The 26025-nt window shown below is 37.0% G+C and overlaps 1 protein-coding gene across 3 annotated transcripts in view; it reads right to left on the reverse strand.

Moving 5' to 3' along the window:
- Positions 1 to 25624, reverse strand: part of pip5k1cb (phosphatidylinositol-4-phosphate 5-kinase, type I, gamma b) — a 50366-nt gene extending 24742 nt beyond the window's left edge. For all 3 annotated transcript variants that reach the window (XM_051912824.1, XM_051912842.1, XM_051912833.1), the window contains exons 1-5: positions 25345 to 25624; positions 3331 to 3362; positions 2588 to 2680; positions 1231 to 1361; positions 665 to 782 (exon numbers count right to left, since the gene is read on the reverse strand). In XM_051912824.1, the coding sequence (XP_051768784.1) occupies positions 665 to 782; positions 1231 to 1361; positions 2588 to 2680; positions 3331 to 3362; positions 25345 to 25441 (471 nt within the window). In that variant the 5' untranslated portion in view covers positions 25442 to 25624. The remainder of the gene's footprint in view (positions 1 to 664; positions 783 to 1230; positions 1362 to 2587; positions 2681 to 3330; positions 3363 to 25344) is intronic.
- Positions 25625 to 26025: the final 401 nt, after the last annotated feature.

Here is a 26025-nt window from a genome sequence, read left to right on the forward strand (position 1 = left end):
CCAATGAGTTTCGATATTTTTTCTATTTAAAACTTGACTCTTCTGTAGTTACATCGTGTACTAAGACCGACGGAAAATGAAAAGTTGTGATTTTCTAGGCCGATATGGCTAGGAACTATACTCTCATTCTGGCGTAATGATCAAGGAACTTTGCTGCCGTACCATGTGTGCAGCAGGCGCAATGATATTACGCAGCGCCTCTCACAAATGTCCCGGAGATTGGCTGAATGGATTCGAAAACAGTACAACTCAACTGTTTAACTCTAGGGGAGTTGGAAAATGAGCTTATTTTCAAAAAAAGTGGAGTGTTCCTTTAATATCTTCAGTCATTTTGCTTCTCAAATAAGTGTATCTTGATTTAAGAATGTTAAGATATTTGTAAACAAGAATAAAAAATACTGAGTAAGAAACTTTTTGCAGTGTATGTGATATTCACAAGTTTGCACTAAAGTTAAATTCGCAACTTTGGATGGAAACATGATGCTTCAATGAAACATAAATGAGATCTCTGGAGCGACCTCTGAGGAGTAATATTTTCTTCTGGGATATGTTCACACATCCAGAAATAAACCTCAACATCTGCACATCGCTCTTACAGCTACAGAACCAATCTGATTCTAGCGAACGCAATGTTTGAAGGGTCGATCCGTGTGATGCGTCTCACCAGATAGTCGTCGGGTCGGATCCCGAAGAGCTCTCTGAAGTAGCGGAACGCCACAGGAGCGTATGTTTTAAACCTGAAGTCTGGATAGTGATGCGCTGGAGTCAGATTACTGCCTTCACTGTGAGAGAGAGAAAGACACGGAGGACATCACATGATTTGATTGATGCTCAATATGATTTAGGATCACAGTATTACAGTTTTCACTGTGTTTTTGTTCAAACTCAAACTTCTGAATGGTAGTTATATGTATTTTTTATTTTATTTTTTATAATATTTTTTATGAGTGAATAAGCTACTCATCCCATATACATATACACACACACACACATTATATATATATATATATACACAAACTTTTACACATACTGCAGAATATTACATCAAATATAACCTGTGTGTGTTTGTCGGTGTAAGTGCTTGATTTTAATTAAGCCAAAAGCATTAGTTAGTTAAACTAGTGAAGCATGACTTAGCAAACACCACTAATTAAATTCTCAGTGGCAGGGAGACAATATGAACAGATGGTTTTCAAACTCTCTGTTCCAGCAGAACCTGCTCATACTGACCTGGGGAAGAAAATGCTCTCCACCACGTAGAAGTCTTGCATGAGGACGTCCCGCTCGGGTTTGGAGCTCAGGTTACCGACGGTGTAGCCGATCCCCAGCTGAATGGCTCCTTTCAGGGCAGACGAGGTCGTCTGTAGACACACAAGATGGAGACTTCTGACTCTCTGACACCAGTTACACATGCCCTGCTTCCCTGACATAAAATCACTGGATAACAGCGTGAAGGATACAAAGGATCAAATAGTGAACTACAAATATAAATATAGAATGTTTGTTTTTAGTGCTGTCAAGTCGATTAATCATGATTAATCACATCTAACATAATAGTTTGTAAATATTATATATATACACACACATATATATTTACAAACTTTTATGTTAGATGTGATTAATCATGATTAATCGACTTATCGACAGCACTAAAAATACAATTATGTTTATTAAAATAAAAAAATCTATAAATATAAACTATAACTATATATACTTGGTAACTATTCACAATAAGGTAGCAATGAACAGTACATTTGTTACTATATTTGTTTATATATTATAATTTTAATATTATATTTTTATAATATTAAAATATAATATTTATAATTTATAATATTTATTTATAGTATATAAATATTAAATATAACAAATAAAATATTATAAATATTAATTTATATTTGTTTTTACTATATTTTTTTTTTTTACATTTTTGTTAACGTTAATTAATAAAAATACTGTTTATTGTTAATTCATGTTAACTCCACTAAATAATATTAACAGATACAACTTTTGATTTTAATAATGTATTAGTAAATGTTGAAATTAAGATTAACTAAGATTAATAAATATTTTAGAGGTATTTTTCATTGTTAGTTCATGTTAACTAATGTTAACATATGGAGTCTTATTATAAAGTGTGGTAGATATATATTTTATATTTTTTATATATATATAAAAGTATGCAAGAAAACACCCATCAAAGTGGTTTAAAAACATTTTTCCCTTCATAATAAACCAATTTATTGGCTAATATTTGGGCATTTTTAAAAGATCAACAAGTAAAACGTCAGGTTCATAATAACAAACTTGTCAATACACAATGCACATTTTCCATTATAAGTGTTTTAATATAGTAAAACTATTGTGTAAAATAATGTCATTTTCTGTCAATAAATCATGTAATATCATATATATGTGTATATATGTGATGATGTCAGAAAGTTGTTTTCAAAATCCTAAAACTGTCCAGGTTTAAAAGTGGAAAAAAATCCCAGATTTCCAATGCACACTTTTAGACACAACCGTATATATCAGCAGCCTGAAGTAAAGACGAGGAACGACTGAAATGGGTCGACTGCACACGCACCTTCTTGTACGTGGTCTCGCCGGATGCATCGACTCGTCTGTGACCGATCTTCTTCTCGAGGCCAGAGCTGGGGTGACATGAGGAAGACGGCATCTGAGAAGAAAAAACAGATAAAATCTCCTTAATATGTTTATCTCAACTGGTTCTCATAGACAGCAAAGAGATTACATGGAGATTTGATCTCCTAATAATCTGAGCTGCTATCCACATGAATTGTTTAGCAATACTCTTACTGTATGACCACTACTGACTCATGTGTGTTAATTTTTATTTATCCAGAGGAACTTTAGGAGAAACATCTGAGACTAAGTTGATACTTCAATTAATTTCATTTCTGATATTCCGCTTAAATGAAACACTTGAACTGTAAGTCTTCTCAAGATTGCATTAAGTAAAATTGGAGTTTTATGACCAAAATCAATGATATATGTGACCCTGGACCGTCGCAAGGGTATATTTATAGCAATGGCCAACAAAACATTGTATGGGTCAAAATTATCGATTTTTCTTTTATGCCAAAAATCATTAGGACATTAAGTAAAGATCATGTTCCATTAAGATATTTTGTAAATTTCCTACCGTAATAATATTTAAAATGTATTTTTGTGAGTGGATATGCATTGCCAGATTTTCAAAATAATTGTATCAAATAAAATTTATATATTGTCATATTTCAAAAAAATTGACCCTTATGACTGGTTTTGTGGTCCAGGGTCACATATAGATGAAAAATGATTCTTCACCTCGGTTATCTGGGTCTTCTTAAGAGCAGCGTCTGTAACGACACAGGAAGAGAAAGATATTATGACAAAAATACCACAGAGATAATAAAAGCAGATTTTTTTTTTTTTTTTAATAAAATTTCTTTGCTAATAAAACAATAAAAGATTAATTTAAACCAAATAAAGATCTGTGTAGATGAGAAAATGTTCAGAATGCTTACTGCACAATACTAGTAAAAAAAAAAACTATTATGCAATGTAATGTTGTCACACAACCTCATTAACCCAGCTAACAAAAAATATATTCTAAGAAGATTTTGCTAACACTCCTATTAAGTTATGAAAACATTCTCATATTTTATGAATGTTCCCTGAATGTTCAAAACGTCCAGTTTTTTCTTTAAATGTCTTGGTTATGCAAGTGTTACAGAAACATTCCATTTTATCATTCAAATTCAAACATTAATGGAATGTTACTTTTGAATGTTCTCTGAACATTCCGAAACAAGTAGTAACATTTAAAAAACATTCCATGAATGATGTATGAATAATGTTTTAGTGCTGATGTTTCAAGAACATTATTATAGACCAAATAACTTTAAACGAACGTTCTATTAATGTAACTGGAAGAATGTTTGTTCATAACCTTTCTGAGAACAATCCCTGTTATCTGATTCATTAAATGGCATCCAGTTTTCCATTTCCATTTCGTATGCCATTTTCTAATTAATGAATCAAGAAAGGGATGTTTAAAATCATGCTTTATATTACTTCCTGTTCGGTCTTCTCACTGGTGCATTGTATTGTGGGATACATTACCCACAGTGTAGGCTGTTGTAAACTGCACATTTTGGGAACTATAATAAGTCACTGTATGTGTACAGAAAATAAACGTACTGCAAAAATAATATGGACAGTATGAATAGTATGATATTCCGAACACACACTGGTTAATGTGTGAATAACAGTCCAAGGACAACCGGCGGGAGTCTGCAGCTCTGTGTTGCCTTGCAGTTATTTCACACTGCGTTTTTCTTGCACATGTTTCTGTGTCACTGAATTCAAGGGGAGGGGGCGGAGTTACAGACAACTAAACCTGTCAATCATCCCTCTGCACGTGCCGGCGCGGAATTAAGGCAAGATAACGGAAAGCAAATGAGACCTGACCTGCTTTACACCCGAGAGGAGCGAGACAATTTAGTAGCTGGGAATTAGAGCAGCAATGAAGCGCTGAAAAAAAGAGTGGTTTTAATCTTAATTTCATCCTGGAACACGGCTGAATCTCGTCAACACATGTCCAGGTCATTATACAAAGAAAATTACATTAAGCTTATTTTAGGACCTTTTTGGTAACACTTCATTTAAAGCCTTTATGTATAACGCATTATAGTGGTATTCATAGTGTACGATATAATGCATTACATCTTTTCATAAATAATTGTAAACAAAGTTAAAATGCATTATAGTCTTTGCTGATTTCTTGTTACAGCAGTAATTGGTTGTTTCATGTGTTTGGTGTATCAATGAGGAGGAAAGTATTAGAACTGTGATTATAATCATTATAAGATTCATTATAAGGCATTATTAATGCCTTTTATAATGCATTATATATAAAGTCTTAAAGTAAAGTTTTTTTGCACTGTGACATTATTTTCATGACATACTGTAACTCCAATTGAATTCAAATCAGCATAATTTGAAAGCAGTACAACAAATATTACTATGATGCACAAATACTCACTATTTAAATAGTAAATCATTATTTTTCCAGGAAAAAATGTATTTAATTCTCATGAAAATAATGTCACAATGCAAATAATCGAATGCAAAATATATGATCTGTTTTGTTTCTTTTGATTTTGGGGTTAAATGTGACCTGGACATGTTCTGAACAGGTTTTGTGAGATCAAGAATATCCTCTGTAAAGCTGTAAAGAGTGTGTGTGTGTGTGTGTTTTGATGGCAGATGCAGTATTGTTGGCGGTCTCTCGTGGAGGCGCATGTGCTTGAGAAGCAGATAATAAGAGCCGAGGAAACGCATGACATGTGCAGCAGTCGTCTGACTGAGAGAGACATAAATACACAGAAACATGCTGAGAAAATCACTTCTGCCTCTCATACACACACACACACACACACACACACACACACATTGCAGAACAAAGCTGAGCGTCCACACACTTCCAGACAGACAGACCAAACGCTCTTCTTCTATTACAAAACATCATTTTTAAAGAAATTGACCACGGTAAACATTTACTACAGAGGGTGTTACTACATTTTTACACTTTGCAAGAAAACATGGAGGCGTTTGCCTGTGCAAAACTCACAGAAATGATGGTTAATTATGGACTCATCTGACCTTCTGTTAAAATGCAGGGTTTTATCTTCTGAAATATCACACAAGGCTCATTTTCTATCGCTTTACAAATCTAGATCTCAGAATCTAATGCAGACAGCAGACAGACAGCTCTGCAAACAAAAATAACGGCTTTAAAAAAAGCCCAAATCAATTGTAATCATATTTGCGCCGCTGTGATTTATGGAAAGAGACGAGGATGAGACATGAAGCAGCGGCTCAGAGGAACAGATGGTGCTGGAGGAAAAAACTCAAGACTTTGTCTTTACGGAGAAACATCAGACAAACATCATGGAAAACACCCACAGGGAAAATAAGTCATATCTTAAAAAAGTCAGTTTTTTTAAATACATCCCCCCATTTAAATTTTGGGTACAGCAGCAGTTAAACTCTTGCAGGAGAGAAAAATGATGATTGAATTATTCTTTAATTGCCAGATGATAACAATAGCTGTTATCATCCAAACTTACAAATTTAACTTATTTGGAAAATTGGAGTATCACATAAAACATTTGCAAATGAAGCAGCATTTCCATCCCGTGCGTTCAAGAGAACAAAATCATCACTTCCTGGGAAATTGGCGTGTTTTTGCTCACACCCAAATAGAGGCAAATTTGACAAGCTATAATAAATGATCTGTGGGGGATTTTGAGCTGAAACTTCACAGACACATTCTGGGGACACCAGAGACTTATATTAAATCTTGTGAAAAAGTGGAATAATAGGTCGCCAAATCATTTAAACCAGATCATTCTGATGACAGACTTTGGCCCCAGCGTTTCAGAACGACTAAACCAACATTTGAGATGCTGCGATGTGATTGGTCCGCTGGTTAGTCCAGTTGTCCAATCACATCCTCTGTTGAGGCAAAGTCACGTGAGGTTTTTTTTGTTGTCCATCGAGGGATTTATTCGGTAAATGTGTTTCCATTATAGCTCATGTCTTCTTGCGCAACTTCTTCCGCAACAAAGAACTTACATAAATCCTGAATTCTTGAATACTGCATCACACACACACACATTAAATAAGCAAAGTAAAAAAAAAAAAAAAAAGTTTTATTACAAACAACAGCAAGTCAAAGCAGATTAGATGAAAGAGTGAATCATGCAAACATTGGTGCCTCAAATGAATGCAGCAGAATCCCATGCAGCAACAATAACATCACAGCAAACCACAATAAACACGGCCTCACATGTGCCAGTTTACACATGAGAAAAATATGGGATCATTTAACAAAAACCACATACTTCTCATCCAATGCATGATGATTATATTTCAGAATCTTCCCTCAAATGACTAATCAAAATGTTCTGTTGTTTCCATGTTTGAAAAGAGGAGGTTAAAAAAAGTCACATTAATGCTGTAATTGTTTAAATCGACAATGTGAAGAGTAAAGCAGGAATATATGGTCTAACTCGGGCCAGCGACAGACTGGATCTCGCCATGAGCATTGTGGAAGAAAGCCAACAGACTGTTAGAGATTCACACCCAACTGCTCACAACGCTTTACGTTCATCTGTTTAAATGTCGAGAAACTCAAGAGTTGATTTAAATACAGCTATGACTGCCGGACACTTCATTCGGTTGTAAACAAAACAAGCTCTGAAAAGACTTCAGTGATGTTAATACTTAAAGAGCAAGCACTGAATGATTACCATATTTCATTTTAAAGTCATGATACAAACCTGCAAATGAACTGACTGTATTGCGCATGAGTTGAACGCATAAAGCGGGAAGAAGAAATACTCTATAGACTTGTGTCTGTGACTCTGTGTCATTGTAGAATAACATTCAATTCTCAAGTTCGATTCACGAAAACTAACGCAAGTTCACCTTGATTTAAACAAGTTCAAGGCAAATTCAGCATATATAATAGAGTGTGAAGTGGATTTATCGTTCAACTGATATTCTGAACAGCATATTGTACAGGTACACTGTAAAAAAATATTTTCATGATTTGTTATCACAACATTTTGTCTTTTGTCAAATCAACTTAAATAATTAATGTGGTTCAGATAATATAATATTTTGAGTTTCTGTTGATTAAATCAATCGCCTTCATCGTATTAACTCAAATTTTTAATTTAAATTAATTTTGAGGCAACCGGATAACTTACTTTTTTAAGTTAAATCAAAAATTATTTTTTAAAATGTGTAATGAGACATCCATAAAGCCAAAACAATTAAAGTAACATAAGGATATACTGTATGATATTGTGAATCATTACAGTTTTGGGGTAAATCTCACAAATTCCTTATTTCTTCTAATTTGAAATTAAATGTAATTTTGTTTTCATGACAATTACCTTTAAACTGCAAAAAAAATGCTGCTGGAGAGTAAGAAATAAAATAATAAATGTAAAGAATTTTATGCTGTTGTCAAGAAAAAAATTCTAAAAATCATTTATACATGTACTAAAATACTAATTATTTAAGTATAAAATTTAAAATGTAATTAATATATATATATATATATATATATATATAAATATAAAAGTTATATATATATATATATATATATATATATAAACATTTTTTCAAATGTAAATTTTTCACATTTAAAGTGAAATTAAAATTAATATATATATATATATATATATATATATATACACATACAATTTTATATTTGAATATATTTAACTTTATATAAAAAAAAATTCAGGAAAAAACAAAAAACAAAAATACTGATCAATAATATGATTGTTTACAGTTCAATGCTACTGTTTCCTTACGATAAATTGATTTGAATAAAAACATCTGCTAGATGAATATAAATCTGACATAAATGGAGGTTATTTTATGAATATCTAAAAACTAAAAGCCGCCACATAGTAGATGCAGCTACCGTAAATCATTAAAGATGAGAAATTTACTTTAAATTTGCTAAAAAAATAACTGCTAGAAAATATTATATATATATATATATATAATTGTATATATAGTATTGAAGTATTGTCATTCAGTGCTACTGTTTCTTTACCATGAATTGATTTTGGTAAAAACATTTGCTAGATGAATGTAAATCTGACATAAAAGGAGGTTTTTAAACTTAGTAGATGCGGCTACTGTAAATCACTAAAGACGAGTGATTTCTGCCCCAGCAACAGCGCTAGAATCAGTTCAACCCTGAAACATCAGGAAAAACAACAGCAGGTCAGGCCACAAACTGTCCAAACACATTAAAGTCAGTCCGTCATCAGAGCCCGAGGGAACCTGCCTCCAAATTAATACACAGAGAGAGAAAAACCGCCTGAAAACCAGCTGAATTTAACAAGAGAGCATGAGTCATTACAGTTCGTCTACATCAACGCGGTTCTGTTCACATCCAAAGGATACACCTAATTCAGAAATCATACTAGTTAATGTATATTTCATTTACATGAAGCAGGAACACTGCCGCCTTGAAAAATCATATTCTCACAGTTTTCCAGCACTGCAGCTTTTGGTTTGGTTCTCCGGAGAACATGACAAATTTCATCCTGGTGCTGGAGGCAATCAATTAAAGAGATGTTTTATGAACATATAATGACTGATGAGAGCCTCGAGGCCACACAGATGAGATAATGAACCGAGCAAATGTCTTCAGTGCATAAAACTCTGAGAAGTTTGTACAAAAACATCCTCAAACTGCTCATATCAATGCAACACACATCATAAATCCACATGAGGAACAACCTCAAACCAAAAACTGATGATTCATGGCAGCTATGAATATGTTTTAATCAAAAACTGTTGCTGATAGACTTTTATGCACTGAAATATGAAAGAATAAAAGTCAGAAACACACACCTCAGATGTCACAGGAATCCTTACGGCTGTGGTTTGCGTGGCTCGTTTCTATTTGGAGTCGGATCAGTCCTAAAGGACAACACTCAATTGGATTGACAGGAGGAACTAATCTGCTGCCCTGACAAACTCCACAAGCTCTCTGGTCACCTGGACTCGACCGGCAGCCAATGAGAGGCAGAGATTACGGCTGGTGTCTGCCCACAGGAGGATAAGACCGGGAAAAGCCTGTGTGCCAAGGACGAGGGCACAGAGCAGCAGATGAAACATGAAACAAAGTCTCAAGGACTCACAATCTCTAACTTTATACACACAAGGACATGATAGATAGATAGATGAGCCTAGCTGAAGGAAGATGTCAACCATGGGCGGTTTTTAAAAGACGGATTTGTTTGGAGAGGGCACAGCTTGAGCCACACCAAGATAATGCCAGAGGTTGTTTGATCCCTGAAACAAAACAGACCTTCTTCTTCTGAGTGACCACTGAGTGACACAGAGTTGAAATCTCTTAAAACACACATAGACTGAGACTTTACATATCAAAAATGCATCAGATCACTTCAAAATATTTCTAGATGGACTTGTATTCAAACATTGTTCAACTGCATAATTCTATATCATGTCTACAACCTATATAGGTGACCATTATGCTCAGATCACTCACAATTCATGATTGTTATAACTATTGAATGGTTGATTGAAAGCGTGCCTTGTTTGGTGTAAATCTCTGTTCATAACTCAAATTTTGGCTTTAATGAAATCTGTGTAAAATGCATCATATTCTTTTTAGGGAAATCATATCTAAACTGTACTCTCTGCTAAGAGCAGGACCAGGTGATAACATGTCATTTAAAAATTCAGGACACGAACAAAGAATCAGACGAGAAGACGATGATGACGAGAAGATCAAGATCAGATGAAAATGGGTTACCAGCTTCATTCAAGCCATCGAACTACTCTCGTCTCACTTAGTTTCCTTTCTTTTCCATTGAGAGTCTTAAAAGTTTAATCAAAGTTTAATCAACGACTCTACAGTCTTTGCCCGCCTCAAACTTCCAACTTCAGCCACGAGGAAGACTCCATTCATCCACCAACACACCCATGTGATTGGCTTCCCAAGAAAACGTCAATCAAGACATAAAAAGACCAAATCAACGAACTCGGGAAACCCCCTTCTCCAAGCCAAAGATGCAGACAAAGGGACTCTCCATTTAAAGACACAAACGACAGATGCAAATATACCTCAAGATTCTGGCCTAACTGGTGCATTGATAGAAATGTAACCCTCTGGCCCTCTTTGTTTAGGAGTCACACTAGCCTTCTTTACGATTAAAAGTGACCGAAGCCTTTAAAAGTAACTTTTTTGTTTTTCAAACCAATGTAATATATTTTTGTTCAATAATATTTTTTGATTATTATATAAAATTTTGAGGGTATTTTATGATACTATGCAATATTTATACAATTTTTATTAGCTATTTTTCCCCATTGAAAATAATACACAATTTTTTTCTAATATATTTTTCAATTATTCTTCAATTAAAGCAGTATTCCATGTTAAAATAGAGACATGGCATTAAAAATTAAAGGTAGATTAGTGTCATTTGGTGGGAGTAAAAAAAGAAAAACTTAAGTAATGTCATGGTGTAACCACTAGATGCCTATAGAGTTCTCTATAAAGTGGTTTATAAATTCTCTAGTGGTTTTTAGGCACACATTCTTATTTTTATTAAGTTTTGCATTTGGATTTATACTTAGACATTCTCAAAGACTACTTTTTGTCAAGGTTTAGATTTTCTTTTGTTTGAAATGTTGATTTGAAGTGTCGGTTTTTGCATTAATTTTACTACAGTCAAATCTGAACACAGAGGAGGGCATTTTGTCACACATACATCAAAAGTCAATAAAAATATAACAAAAATGAACGGGTATGTTTTATTACAGCTTAATAAATCTGGGTCTGATCTGATTTCAACCTCTTATTTGAGTTTTGGCTCAATTTTACCATATTGTTACAGCCAAACCGGTTCATTTGTGTGTGTATAATGGTGTGTTGTGTGTGTGTGTGTCTGTGAATGTGTGTTTGAGTGGGTGTTTCTGTTTTGTATTCTCTATGTTTTTGTGTGTAACCTCTTTCTTGCTGTTCATTTTTTTACTGCTTTGTGGCTGAATTATTGATTTATTTCACACATTTGCATTAACTTGCTCTGTCTTATAGTCATGCTAGTTCATATATATGTGTGTGTGGGGAGGGGGTGGGGGGTTGGGTGTGTCTATTTTGCACTCTTTACATTTTAGAGTGTCCCCCCCTTCAGTGCTGTGCACTTTTTTTCTGCACAGTGTCTGATTTGTAGTTTGTACCAACAAAAGATTCTCTAAGTTGTCGTATTTTTTCGTATTTCCCATTCATTTCCTATGTTGGTCATTTTTGACCGCAAAGAAGGTAAGTGTGACTATTTTTTTTACGACCCTTTAACATGTCCGAATCATGTCCTTGATTTTTTTTTGTGTGTTCATATTGCTAATGCGAAAAAAGTCACCAAGTGTCATCTCATTCTGATGAAGCTACGATTTTTAACATTTCAAAATATAAAATCTTTTGGTCAAAAATGGCCGAAGAGGGCCAGAGGGTTAATAACCCCGCCTAAGAAACGATAGAAGGGTTAAATTAATGATTGATGGTTCGTTCAGGTCAGGTTTTACAAAGTGCACTCATTGCTAGAAACTTCGGATTTCATCATTTCACTCTCTTAAAACGCATTCTTTCCTCACTTTCTTTATTTCTGCACTTTCTGTGTGTGTGTGTGTTTAAGTGTTAGATATTAGTTTATGCGTTCGAATAATCAAAGTCTCATTTATATTTTTAAAGAGTAGTGTCTTGTGTTATGTGCTTACAAATTTAATTTCTTAAACTGCTGACCCTGTTACCTTGCTAATAAATAGTTGCGGATGGATGGATGGATGAATGTGTTTTGCCTCAAAGTTTTTGGAAGTGGGAAAATAACCAGACTAGAAAGTTCCACCGGTGATAATCTCTGGTCACCGTCAGAATGTACTGGGCTATGATGGGATTAGGGTCAGGACAGTAAACACACACACACACACACAGCTTCTGATACTAAAACAGTGTTTGATCAAACTGGTTCAGGTTCATTATGCGTAATTTAGATTAGAAAGCACTCCTAATATAATAAAATGATTAACAGCATTATAATGCAATAGATTTTCAAGAACATACTTATTTTCATTTCATGCATTATTTTAAATATTGCCTTAGAACGGCATCTAAACGTACATCAGCACATTTACCAGGTCAGTTTTACTTCAGATCTTCTGCCTGCTCACATCTCTTCGTCTGACACACTAATCAACCTTAAAATGAAAGTGAACCTGCTTAGTGCTTCACTAACAGCCTGGGCTGAGTTATAGAGAAATCAGAGAAAAAGAACCGAGAGTTTGAGTGGTTAAATACAGCTTTGAGAAATGAACGTGTCCTGATGTGACCACACACACAACGGTAAATCAAGAGCACTTAAAGGTCTAGACCAGCCAAATAAAACATTTTATCACACGAGCTTCACTGGGAAATCCACCTGTTTTGACTTCTGAAACTCAATCTAGTAGCAGTTTCACAATGATTAATCCTGTAAAATGTGTCAAAACACTTATGACATTTGCAGTGTGAGTGTCTATATAGTAAAACATGTCACGGTGGAAAGTTTTCACAATACACTTAAAAAAAAAAAACTACAAAAGACTACCACAGTACAGTGATGGTGTTGGATAGTAAAAGCATAATACATTACATAACTATATATGATACTGAAATATTATCATATACAGTATCGTTGTATTTGCCAAGGTACATTACCATGGTACGTCAACAAAAACATGATATCAGTGCTGTTATTTTTAACTAAAACTATAAAAAAAAAAAAAATTAAATAAAAAACTTAAATGAAAATGAATGACCTGAAATAAATAAGTACTAAAACTAAAAAAAAACTGACAAAATGCACATAAAAAATGACTAAAACAAACTAAAACTAAAATTGACTGTGCAAAAAATAAATTAAAGCTTATTTAAAATATGAATAAATACTACAATAGTATATAAATAATACTCAAAAAACACTGCATGTTATGAATACAGTAACATTTTTAAAAAATATTGTGCACTTTATGGATTTGATGGCCGTCTGCATTGAGAAAATGTATTGACAACTGTTCAGATTTGCTAAGACGCCAAAATCTGCTGTCAAAACTGTGCTGTGCAAACTCAAACATTTTGTATCTAATTCATCCATGATCAAATGATCTGAGCTGCTATTCACATTCATTGTGTACTCTTTATGACAAAGTTAAGAGACAAAGTTGATACTTAAATGAAGCTTAACTGAGTCACCTGAGCAACATCTGAGCAAAGACATCTTCCTCTGAAGAACCTTCTTCTCTCTCATGAATGTTTACAGTCTCAGTAGTGTCAAGGTGAGATGAGGACATTATAACATCATCAAATGTGTCCAGGGATTCAGCGGGAATCTTCTGTATCACTGGCTGTGTTTATGTTCTCATGTCAGTGAGTTGGGCTGGATGAGACGCTGATATGCAGTGAAACTCAATGGCTTACAGCTGAGGAAATGCTAAATAAAGCTCCAGCCTTCAGCTCCTGTTCTTACGCAACTAGTGTTTACAACCTCAGACATACGCAGTCATGCTTATGCCCTGCATGCTTGACAAGAAGCTGCATGAACTGAACAAAGAAATCACAGAGATGTGTCATCGAAGGAGAATGTTTGAAACAATGAACAATTGTACAGGGAATTAATAAATACTTGGAATTTTTAATGTAAGAAACATCCCTAGAAACCCCTTAACAAAGCACTGGGAACTACCCGAAACACCCTAACAACACCCATGCAACCGCATAGTGACTCCCTAGAAACCACCTAGCTATACCCTAGCAACCAAACAGAAAACCCTAGCCTCCCCACTAACAAAGCACTGACAACCATCCAAAACACCCTAACAACACCCTAGAAACTGAATAGTGATGCCCTAGCAACCACTCAAAACACCCTAACAACACCCTAGCAACCGCATAGTGACACCCTAACAACACCTTAGCAACCGCATAGTGACTCCCTAGAAACCACCTAGCTATACCCTAGCAACCAAACAGAAAACCCTAGCCTCCCCACTAACAAAGCACTGACAACCATCCAAAACACCCTAACAACATCCTAGAAACTGAATAGTGATGCCCTAGCAACCACTCAAAACATCCGAACAACACCCTAGCAACCGCATAGTAACACCCTAACAACACCCTAGGAACCACATAGTGACTCCCTAGAAACCATCAAACTATACCCTAGCAACCAAACAGAAAATACTAGCCTCCCTACTAACAAAGCACTGACAATCATCCAAAACACCCTTACAACACCCTAGCAACTGCATAGTGATGCACTATCAACCACCCAAAACACCCTAACAACACCCAAGCAACCGCATAGTGACACCCTAACAACACCTTAGCAACCGCAATCAAACAGAAAACCCTAGCCTCCCCACTAAAAAGCACTGACAACCATCCAAAACACCCTAGCAACTGAATAGTGATGCCCTAGCAACCACCCAAAACACCCTAACAACACCCTAGCAAATGCATAGTGACTCCCTAGAAACCACCTAGCTATGCCCTAGCAACCAAACAGAAAACCCTAGTAACCCAATAACAAAGCACTGGCAATCATCCAAAACACCCTAGCAACTGAATAGTGATGCCCTAGCAACCACCCAAAACACCCTAACAACACCCTTACAAAAGCATAGTGACTCCCTAGAAACCACCTAGCTATACCCTAGCAACCAAACAGAAAACCCTAGCCTCCCCACTAAGCACTGACAATCATTCAAAACACCCTATCAACACCCAAGCAACTGAATAGTGATGCCCTAGCAACCACCCAAAACACCCTAACAACACCATAGCACATACATAGTGACTCCCTAGAAAGCATCTAGCTATGCCCTAGCAACCAAACAGAAAACCCTAGCAACCCCCTAACAGAGCACTGGCAATTACCCAAATCACCCTAACGACACCCAAGCAACCACATAGTGAAGCCCTAGCAACCAAACAGAACAACATAGAAACCACCAAGCAATTCCCTAGCAAACTCAACAGAAAACCCTAGCAACACCCTAACAAAGCACTGGCAACCACCCAAAACACCCTAACAACACCCTAGCAACCACCCAGAAAATCAGGGTTGAAAGTAGGGCATTACAAAAATGAAAACATGCCTCGATTATTTTGAACTACACTTTTAATTGTGCTTTACTTTTTATAATTAAACATTCTGAATCTCTTTGACTAAAATGAATGCTTGTGGAAAAAATGTAAAAGCAAAAAAACCTTTAAAACCAGCACAATTCCAGCACAAATACATACATACTGTACATATCTAGGCTAAAGGATACACCTTTCATCTGCAGCGCCCAGTCCTAGTTTGACACACATTTCCACCGTCTGCACGTGCTGATCCCGCGTCCTCACAGGCACCTGCTGTCCTGTCCCATATAATCATTATCTCCTGAAAAACTGGCACTTCGCAGCTTAGCGCTCTGATCTGTGTGACCTTTTCAAATGAGCAATCTGAGAAATTATACTTTCACCCAGGACAGCGCTGCTCTCATTTCTCCGAACGGCAGAAAAATCATTTCACGCGTCACTGGACTAATCCAGCCTCTCCAGTCATGTTCAACGACAGATCTGCCACCTTCAGCACACGGCCAATACAAAGAACACCATCACCGGCCGTGTAACCATGCCGACGGGATGTGTATCTTCATTTGTACTCGTCACATGACAACATCAAGGACCTTGTTACTCAAAAAACTCACAAGCGTTACAGAGACGAACAGATGGAGCGAATCACTCAGCAGAAAAGGAGAGGAAACAAATACACCCGTAAGAATCAGATCTCAACTGTTTCTCCAAGACAGCAATGAGACACAAAGCAAACAAATTACAAATTACAAATGAGAGTTACTTAATACCTCAAGTTTTTTTCCTAAACAATACTGAGATTAAAAGTAGAGCAAATAGAGACATTTGCTCAAGGTTTTTACTTCTCATCAAACTCAAAGCAGCTTTACACTCTCACTGCATGGCAACTATTGACTCATTTATTTCTCAAAAGGAGCATCCGAGATGACGCTGAAACTCAAAATGAAACATACCTGAGATCTCCATTAAGTCTCATGAGAAATGAGCGCTCAACCTCAGAGCAACGAACCTTCTGAACGGCGTCTCGTGCTGTGTGTGGCCCTGCAGTGAAGATGAAGCTGGAGCTGGAGTTCATAATCAGCTTATCTGATCCATGTTCTCTGATCTCAACAGCTGGAAGGGTCTCTCCTCGGCGTTTAGTTACGTAAGCCTTATGTAAAGACTGCAGCCTGTGGCTTCGGCTCACAGATGATGTGCCACACGCTACATGACAGAACTCAAAGACGACTGCGTTTCTTTCATCCCTTCAATCCCGCAGGAGCTCCAGCACATGTCAAAATGACAATCACGCTGCATACATAACTAACTCCTGATGGTCTTATAGCGTGCAATATGAAACGAGTGATTTTAATGCACTTCTCTCATGTTATGAAGTCAGAATTTATCTGATATCTTACACTGGAAACAAGATGGGAAAGACTCTTTATGATAACAACTGTTCACATGTTTAATTTGAACAAATACACCGATCAGGCATAACATTATGACCACCTTCCTAATATTGTGTTGGTCCCTTTTTGCTGCCAAAACGGCCCTGACCCGTCGAGGCATGGACTCCACTAGACTGTGGTATCTGCACCAAGATGTTTGCAGCAGATCCTGTAAGTCCTGTAAGTTGCGAGGTGGAGCCTCCATGGATCGGACTTGTTTGTTCAGCACATCCCACAGATGCTCGATTGGATTGAGATCTGGGGAATTTGGAGGCCAGGTCAACACCTCAAACTCGTTGTTGTGCTCCTCAAACCATTCCTGAACCATTTTTGCTTTGTGGCAGAGCGCATTATCCTGCTGAAAGAGGCCACAGCCACCAGGGAATACCGTTTCCATGAAAGGGTGTACATGGTCTCAACAATGCTTAGGTAGGTGGTACGTGTCAAAGTAACATCCACATGGATGGCAGGACCCAAGGTTTCCCAGCAGAACATTGCCCAAAGCATCACACTGCCTCCGCCGGCTTGCCTTCTTCCCATAGTGCATCCTGGTGCCATGTGTTCCCCAGGTAAGCGACGCACACGCACCCGGCCATCCACGTGATGTAAAAGAAAACGTGATTCATCAGACCAGGCCACCTTCTTCCATTGCTCCGTGGTCCAGTTCTGATGCTCACGTGTCCACTGTTGGTACTTTCGGAGGTGGACAGGGGTCAGCATGGTCACCTTGACTGGTCTGCAGCTCTGTACGCAACAAATTGCGATGCACTGTGTATTCTGACACCTTTCTATCAGAACCAGCATTAACTTCAGGAGCAATTTGAGCTACAGTAGCTCGTCTGCTGGATCGGATCACACGACCAGCCTTCGCTCCCCACGTGCATCAATGAGCCTCGGCCGGCCATGACCCTGTCGCCGGTTCACCACTGTTCCTTCCTTGGAGCACTTTTGATAGATACTGACCACTGCAGACCGGGACCACCCCACAAGAGCTGCAGTTTTGGAGATGCTCTGACCCAGTCGTCTAGCCATCACAATTTGGTCCTTGTCAAACTCGCTCAAATCCTTACACTTGCCCATTTTTCCTGCTTCTAACACATCAACTTTGAGGACAAAATGTTCACTTGTTGCCTAATACAGTATATCCACCCACTAACAGGTGCCGTGATGAAGAGATAATCAGTGTTATTCACTTCATCTGTCAGTGTTCATAATGTTATGCCTGATCGATGTATGTAATACATACTGTACAATAAGTTTTAAAAGTTTTGGGGTCACGGGTCAGAGAAATGAATACTTTTATTCAGCAAGGATGCATTAAATTGATCAAAAGTGACAGTAAAGATGTTACAAAAGATTCTATTTTAAATAAATGCTGTTCTTTAGAACTTTCTATTTATCCAAGAATCCTGAAAAATAAAATGTATTACAGTTTCCATGAAATTATGAAGCTGTTTTCAACATTGATAATAATCAGAAATGTTTCTTGAGCAGCAAATCAGCATATTAGAATGATTTCTGAAGGATCATGTGACACTGAAAACTGCAGTAAACATGGGTAAACATCACTCACAATCTTTTATTTTTAAGTGAACGTGCATTAGTCCCTGTCCGCTCATGTGTTTGTGGGTAAGTGGAGTCATGTGAGCTTCTATAACACTCCACTGACACACGAGCCGGTCGCTGCGGACGCAAAGGCAACATGGGACATGCAGCTCATGTTCTGATCTTACACAATCCAAGACGTGCGGGAACGGTTCACGTGACCTGAACATGATGGAGACTTAATTAATCATCACTGAAAAAACTGATTGCAACACTTTATTTCAATGGTCCACTTTAGACCTTTGCGACTACATGTCAACCAGCAGTCATTAGAGTATCAGTAGACTGTCTGCTTAATATCTGCTAACACTTTATTTTGATGCTCCTCAACAGACATTCTACTGACTATAAGTAACTTTGTAATTACATGTCAACTTATTCTACTAACACTAACAGTCTACAGTAACCAAACTCTCATATCTGATTTTCTTTCCTAAGGGGACACTGTAGGAAAAATCAAAGTGATGTAGTTCAAGTGAACTCAAATTAAACTCCATCCCACTTTCACAGACAAGATTTAAGTCTAGTCCCAGACTAAACTGCATGTTTGAGCTGTTTTAACTGAAAGCAACTTGAATTGGCATATCTTAAAATATGTCAGTGCCATTGTTTTGTCTCAAGATGCACACCAGTAGTGTTTTATTTCTAGGGCACATTTATAAAAGCTACTCAAATGCCCTAATTGAACTGAGGCCTGATCCTGGCTTAATCTAAGCCCTGTCTGTGAAACCTGGCCCACATCTTTTAAAGGTTTAATACAGCTGTGCTCAGTGACATCTCATTTACTTACTATTAAGTGTCTGAAACAAAAGTCTTGTATCTTTTAAATATTTGACGACATGAACATTGCAAACTCCACCGGCCAGTTCTTTCTCCGAAGAATTCACTGCATCCGTGTTAAAACAGATTCACTAAAATACTAAAGTCTGCTATAAATGGAAGCAGATGAGACTGAAAGCCTCGACACAATCTTATGATAAGAATAAGGTGGTTACTGAGTTTGGAAACTTCAATCTTGAAGCAATGCAACTTTATTCTAAGTGATTGAATCAGGGTTGCCAGGTTTTCACAACAAAACCCGCCCAATTGCTACTCAAAACTAGCCCAGTTGTGTAATGGGGGGAGTTCCCTGGTAAAAAACGCATTCTGGGGGGTAAAATCCGCTTTTTGGCAGGGTTCTCCTGCTAAAATTCCATTCCAGATGCTAAATATCATGTTATTTGGGGTCACTTCAACCCGCGGACATGAAAAACAACCTGCAGCAACAGTGTTAAAGGGTTAATTCACCCAAAAATGAAAATTCTGTCATTTATTACTCACCCTCATGCCGTTCCACACCCGTAAGACCTTCGTTAATCTTCAGAACACAAATTATTTTAATAACACTGATTCATAACGCCCCGATGCTTCCTGAAGCAGTGTTTTGAAATCGGCCATCACTATATAAGTCGTTATTTTGTTTTTTTTGGCGCACCAAAAATATTCTCGTCACTTTATAATATTAATATTGAACCACTGTACTCACATTAACTGATTTAAATATGTTTTTAGTACCTTTATGGATCTTGAGAGAGGAAATGTCATTGCTCCCTATGTAGGCCTCACTGAGCCATCGGATTTCAACTAAAATATCTTAATTTGTGTTTCCGAAGATTAATGAAGGTCTTATGGGTGTGGAACGGCATGAGGGTGAGTAATAAATGACAGAATTTTCATTTTTGGGTGAACTAACCCTTTAAAGTAGCCCAATTCCGCGGAAAAACTGCAGACTTGGCAACACTGGGTTGAATGTGTACAGGATTCCTATTGGAATCAATCATAATTAATCAATTTAAATTCCGACAGGATTTTTGCTCTATTCTAATTTGATTCTTCGATTTCTCTCAGATATTTGATCTTACCAGAACTCTACTTGTGTTGCATTGGAATAACGTCCTGCTATGGGAGCAATAGATGTTTTCAAATGTACTTTAAATTCCTTCTAAAGACCTACAGAGGCATTTTTTGGACATTAGGACTTCCTGACTTCCTATAGGTTTGAACAGACCAAATTATGATAGGAATTTTGTATGCAATCCTTTCTTTTCAATAGGGAAACTTAATATAAATCTGTTAAAGAACAATATAACACAAAACACATTAGATCGGTGGTTCGGAATCACTAGGAAACCTCAGAAAACTTCCAAAGTTTCCTCAAGATTTATAAGCATTAAAATAAGCTAAAAAGTTTGACTTAAAGACATGGGAAAGTCATGCAAATTAATAACAATTTTAAAGCTCCATAAGCTAGTCTAGTATTTTGGTATTTGGTCTTTGGTATTTTGGTCTATTTTTTAGCGAAGCTCTAAAATATTTTATCGGGTAATCATTTTTACAATTTAAAAAAAATTGCACATGAATTTATTGATTAATAAGAGAAATGCAACTTATAAAAACTAGGAGTTGGAGAACTAGGGTTTTATGATTACTGTGATGTGGAAAACATGGATGTAATCATTGAATCCAGTAATAAAAATGGAATTTACTGTATAGTACGGAATGTCACGGAATTTGGCAAATCTTTGGATGAATAAATCAAAAGTAGAGCTGTACACTTAATCAAATCGCGACACGGACTAGTGAATACTGAACCACTAAAAGACTACATTTCATAATCGTGTTGAGTGGATGTGGACGAGCCCCGCGGCATGTATGTGTGTTTACATGCATAACTGTTGTTCAGGTACGAGCATGTCTGTTTGTGAGAGACTTGCACTTTCAGCACTGGGAGAGTCTCAACAACAGCGTGAGCCTCTATTCAGAAAGCAAACTGCACACAACAAGCCATGTGTTTCAGTCCTCTTCCTTTAGATGGGTGCGTCTCAACTGGTGGGTCACGACCCAAGAATTGGTCACAGGTCTGATTTGAAGGCAAAAACTAATGCTGAATGCAAATAAGAAGTTGCTACAAATCAAATAATCACGCATGTATGCACTTAAAAATACAGGTTCTTTATTGGCATCTTTGGTTCCATGAAGAACCTTTTACATCCATGGAATCTTTCCATTGCATTAAAGATTCTTTATAGTGGAAAAATGTTCTTTAGATTATAAAATGGTTCTTTTAAGAACTGTTCACTGAAAGATTCTTTGTGGAATCAAAAAATGGTTCCTCTATGACGGGGGTTTTCAATGTGTAGGGTGAGAGAGTGGTAAAAATTTTTTTTAAAATAATTAATGATCAATAATTTTAGTCAATACATTATAGCAGAAACAATACTTTAAAAACTGAAAAGAAGTAGGTTTTTGGACAAGAGAGGTCATTATGTTTCTGCTCCTCTGTTTTCAATCAGATCATTTTAAACTGTAAACTCCTGGAAAGTTTTCTGTCCAAGGATCCAGTTAGCAATGCATTCAAACAGTCAGTCAAAAATAGCCCTAATGCAGAGAAAACCCGGCCGATTTCACCAGAGATGGCGGAGAGAATAGTGTATTTGGCTTCAAAGCACGATCTCTCTCCTGTTCTGTGATTGTTTCGGAGCAGCCCAAGACCGAACAGCGGCTCAAAACACCCAACCGCTGCATAAGCATATGATACGCAAACTACATCTCTCGGTTGGATAAAGCAAACCAGTGTCTCGCTAGTAAAGTTTTGATGGATGATGATTGTAATCAAGTTAAAGACAATTACAGTGACATACAGGAGTCGTGCATTAGGCACACGAGATGAGAGTCCATTATTATTGATGTGCAAAGAAACCGTACGGCACACTGATCGCTAATGAAAATTAGTAAAAATTTGGGGGTAGGGAGGCGTCATTGTGTACAAAAGGGAGGCCCATTGTCTTTGACTTTGAAAACCCCTGCTCTATGGCATCGCTGAGAAAAACCCCTTTGCATGGAACCTTTATTTTTAAGTGTAGAAGAACCATTTTTTGGTTCCCCAAAGAACCTTTCAGTGAACCGTTCTTAAAGGATCAGTTCACTTTAAAATGAAAAATACCCCAAGCTTTACTCACCCTCAAGCCATCCTAGGTGTATAAGAATTTCTTCTTTCTGATGAACACAATCTTCTGAGTTATAAATATCCTGACGCATCTAAAAGCTTTATAATGGCAGTGAACAGGACCAACGAGTATAAAGCTGAAGAAAGTGCATCCATTCAATGCAAAACGTACTCCACACGGCTCTGGGGAATTAAAACCCTTCTGAAGTGAAGCGATGCATTTGTGCAAGAAAAATATCCATATTTAACAAGTTATAAAGTAAAATATCTAGCTTCTGCCAGACCGCCTTCCGTATTCAAGTTATGAAGGAAGTGTAATGCCTCTCGCAGTTCAAAACGCTTACGCTACGCCCTACACCTTCCTTATTCAACTTACGAAAAAAGCTTAATTGATGCGACCTAAGTTACGCTTTCTTTCCAAGTTGAATACGGAAGGCAGTTTTAATCCTTTAAAAGCACAATTTCTTTGTTTAAAGAACATTTTTAAAATCTAAAGAATGTTTTTTCCACTATAAAGAACTTGAAAAGATTCCATGGATGTCAAAGGTTCTTCATGGAACCAAAGATGCCAATAAAGAACCTTTATTTTTAAGAGTCTACTTATAATAGCAGACTTTTACATCAATTTTTACTAAGAACAAGAAAATGTAGTTCACTGCAATATTCAAAAACGCCAATGTTTGGGACATTTTCATATACTTTCTTATATTGTAAGACAATTTTGTTCAATTTGGTTCACCAGAAAACCAGTACTACTCTACAATATGACTAACAACATCCGGTGCAACATTTAACCAGGAAACTATTAAGAACAAGAACACATTCAGCATGAGGGACCAACTAATGCATCCCAAAACGCCTGTTTCCTTCCTGTGATTCGCTGATATGCTTCTACAGTGTTTTTATTTGTTCAAATCTGACTCTGATCTCCGACAAAATGACGCAAGGCCTGATTTATTTTTCAAGATAAGCTGAACTGATCTGAGAGCAGGTTTAACGTGGGAGATTCATAATCATAACAAACCTTCAGTCCATATGACACTGTGAGCTCTGGTTGAGCTGGATGAATCAATACGTAAGATCTAACGTTACTCCAAAACATCTGCAGCAGTTACACACAAAACACGTGGAAACATGCAAAAGAGCAGCATCCGTGTGTGTGATGCATGAGATCACATATCTCATCTCTCTAACAAACACTAAAAGGGAGAGCAAATGGAAAGTCTCCTGCTTCTCGACCGTTTCTACTTTAAACTTTCTGGTTAGGCTTTCTCAAGCTAACATCAAGGTTTATCTACAAATCTAGTTTAAGTATGAACTTCAAGATGTTTCTCCTAAAAGCCCAGATCATTTGGTCTGGGGAAAAATCTGATGAGAAATGTTTGAGTTTATATTGAGATACAGCATCTCTCGATTACAGATTTTCCCATAGCAGAGAAAAATCAATCATAAATGAGATCTATCTCAATTAATTCCCAGAGACAGAAAAGAGGTCTGAAGTCTGCTTCTCAGAAGTTTCTCGTGAGAAAGTCCTCATGTGTGTCTCCTCAGAAGAAATCTCAACAATGTCTCAGATTTGCCAAGATAGTCTGCAATGAGAAGTCAATATGAACTCTCAGCAAATGCTGTCCATATTCATTTTACAGCTCTATACTATTTTCATTTCTTTAGAAGAAATATCTGGGACAATATTTGAATGAAACATAACTCAAGTCTCATTATCTAACTCTATTTGAGCTACAGCAGAAGATATCAAACCCGTCTGGTCAACACTAACCCAACAGACAGAAGGGACATTCAAAGGGAACCGTGATGAACAGGAATGCTGAGTGTGGAAAACCGTGGATAAACACATGGATTAACAGCCGAGCACAGAGCAGAGCCTAAAATCAAGAGCACAGGACCTGAAGGAGACCCCCTATCCCTGTGTATTCTCAACTGGATATTCTACAGGAACAGCTGTCAACACAAGGCATGTTGGGATGGAGGAAACACTCTGACAATTATTATTCAGATTGACTTTGAGTTTTCATTTGAAGGACACTCACACGACAACACAACGTCACATGACATTAACACACAAAACATATTCCCCGCAGATAAACACACTCCGACTGCAGGAATACAAACATCATGATCTGTGCAAATAAACCTCTTGTATTCTATAAAATATCAACTCTTGTGTCTCTTAAAATATACTGTAGCAGTGCCATGGTTCAGTGATGGGATCAGATGGTATTTTTTAATAAACTAGGGTACTGATTGCCATATTTATATACCATGTCTTTTCATGGTTTATTATTACAGTAGTGCCATTTATATGGAAATAAACTGAAAATTAATAATCTAACCAATATGCCACTTGCAGTAAAGAACTATGGCAGTACAGTAGTTCAGTGATTGTATCGGATAGCATGGCACTGTTTGATGATCATATTAATATGATACTGTCAGGTGCTTCCAATTTATATGCAATCATATAAATTGTATATTTTTATGGAAACGCAACTTGCAAGCATTAACGCGACCCTTATGTGAAATGCAGGCATGAATGTAAAAGATCCACCGCATACCGAGATCTGCAGCATCCATCCCGTATCCCGCGCCGACCACCGCGTCCGCGTCCTCCGGCAGCGCGGAACATCCTCCGGCCGCAGCAGCTCCCTCCATCAGACCCGGATCAAACGGTAAAACGAATGAAATGAGAAAAAAACGGAGCGGGCGTCATGATCTGGGTCCGCGGTGCGTGTACGGGTCTGTGCGCGCTCCTGGCAGCTGCCGCACAGCGCTCGATCACACGCTCGTGCTCATGTGAGTCCGATTCGCTCGAGCGCCGCTGCTGCTGCTACGCCAGCGATGACGTCACCGGGCCCGGGGCAGCTCCGATGCGACGTTTTTTCTAGTATCGCCTTTCAAAACGACGTCAGCCATGGAGGAATTTGCGTAAGCAATAAATGGAATGGATAAATATTGTGTTTTATATTTTTGTATCTTTAACCCTGGCACTTTTTTTCTGTTTTGCAATTGATGTTCAAGCATTCATTAAAAAAAAAAAAATTAAATGGAATGAACATAAAATGTCAATTAAAACAATTTAATGTAATTATAATAATATTTTAAGGAAATTTCAAAGCTCTTTTAAATTTCCTTTAAATTAAAAATTGAGAAAAAGCTAATGGATTAAAAAAAAAAAATGAGTGAGCAAACACCGCCCTCTACTGCATGATATTCAAATAGCAAAACAACATACTTTA

This window comes from Ctenopharyngodon idella, chromosome 2 (genome assembly GCF_019924925.1).
Source record: "Ctenopharyngodon idella isolate HZGC_01 chromosome 2, HZGC01, whole genome shotgun sequence".
Classification (NCBI taxonomy): Eukaryota; Metazoa; Chordata; class Actinopteri; order Cypriniformes; family Xenocyprididae; genus Ctenopharyngodon; species Ctenopharyngodon idella.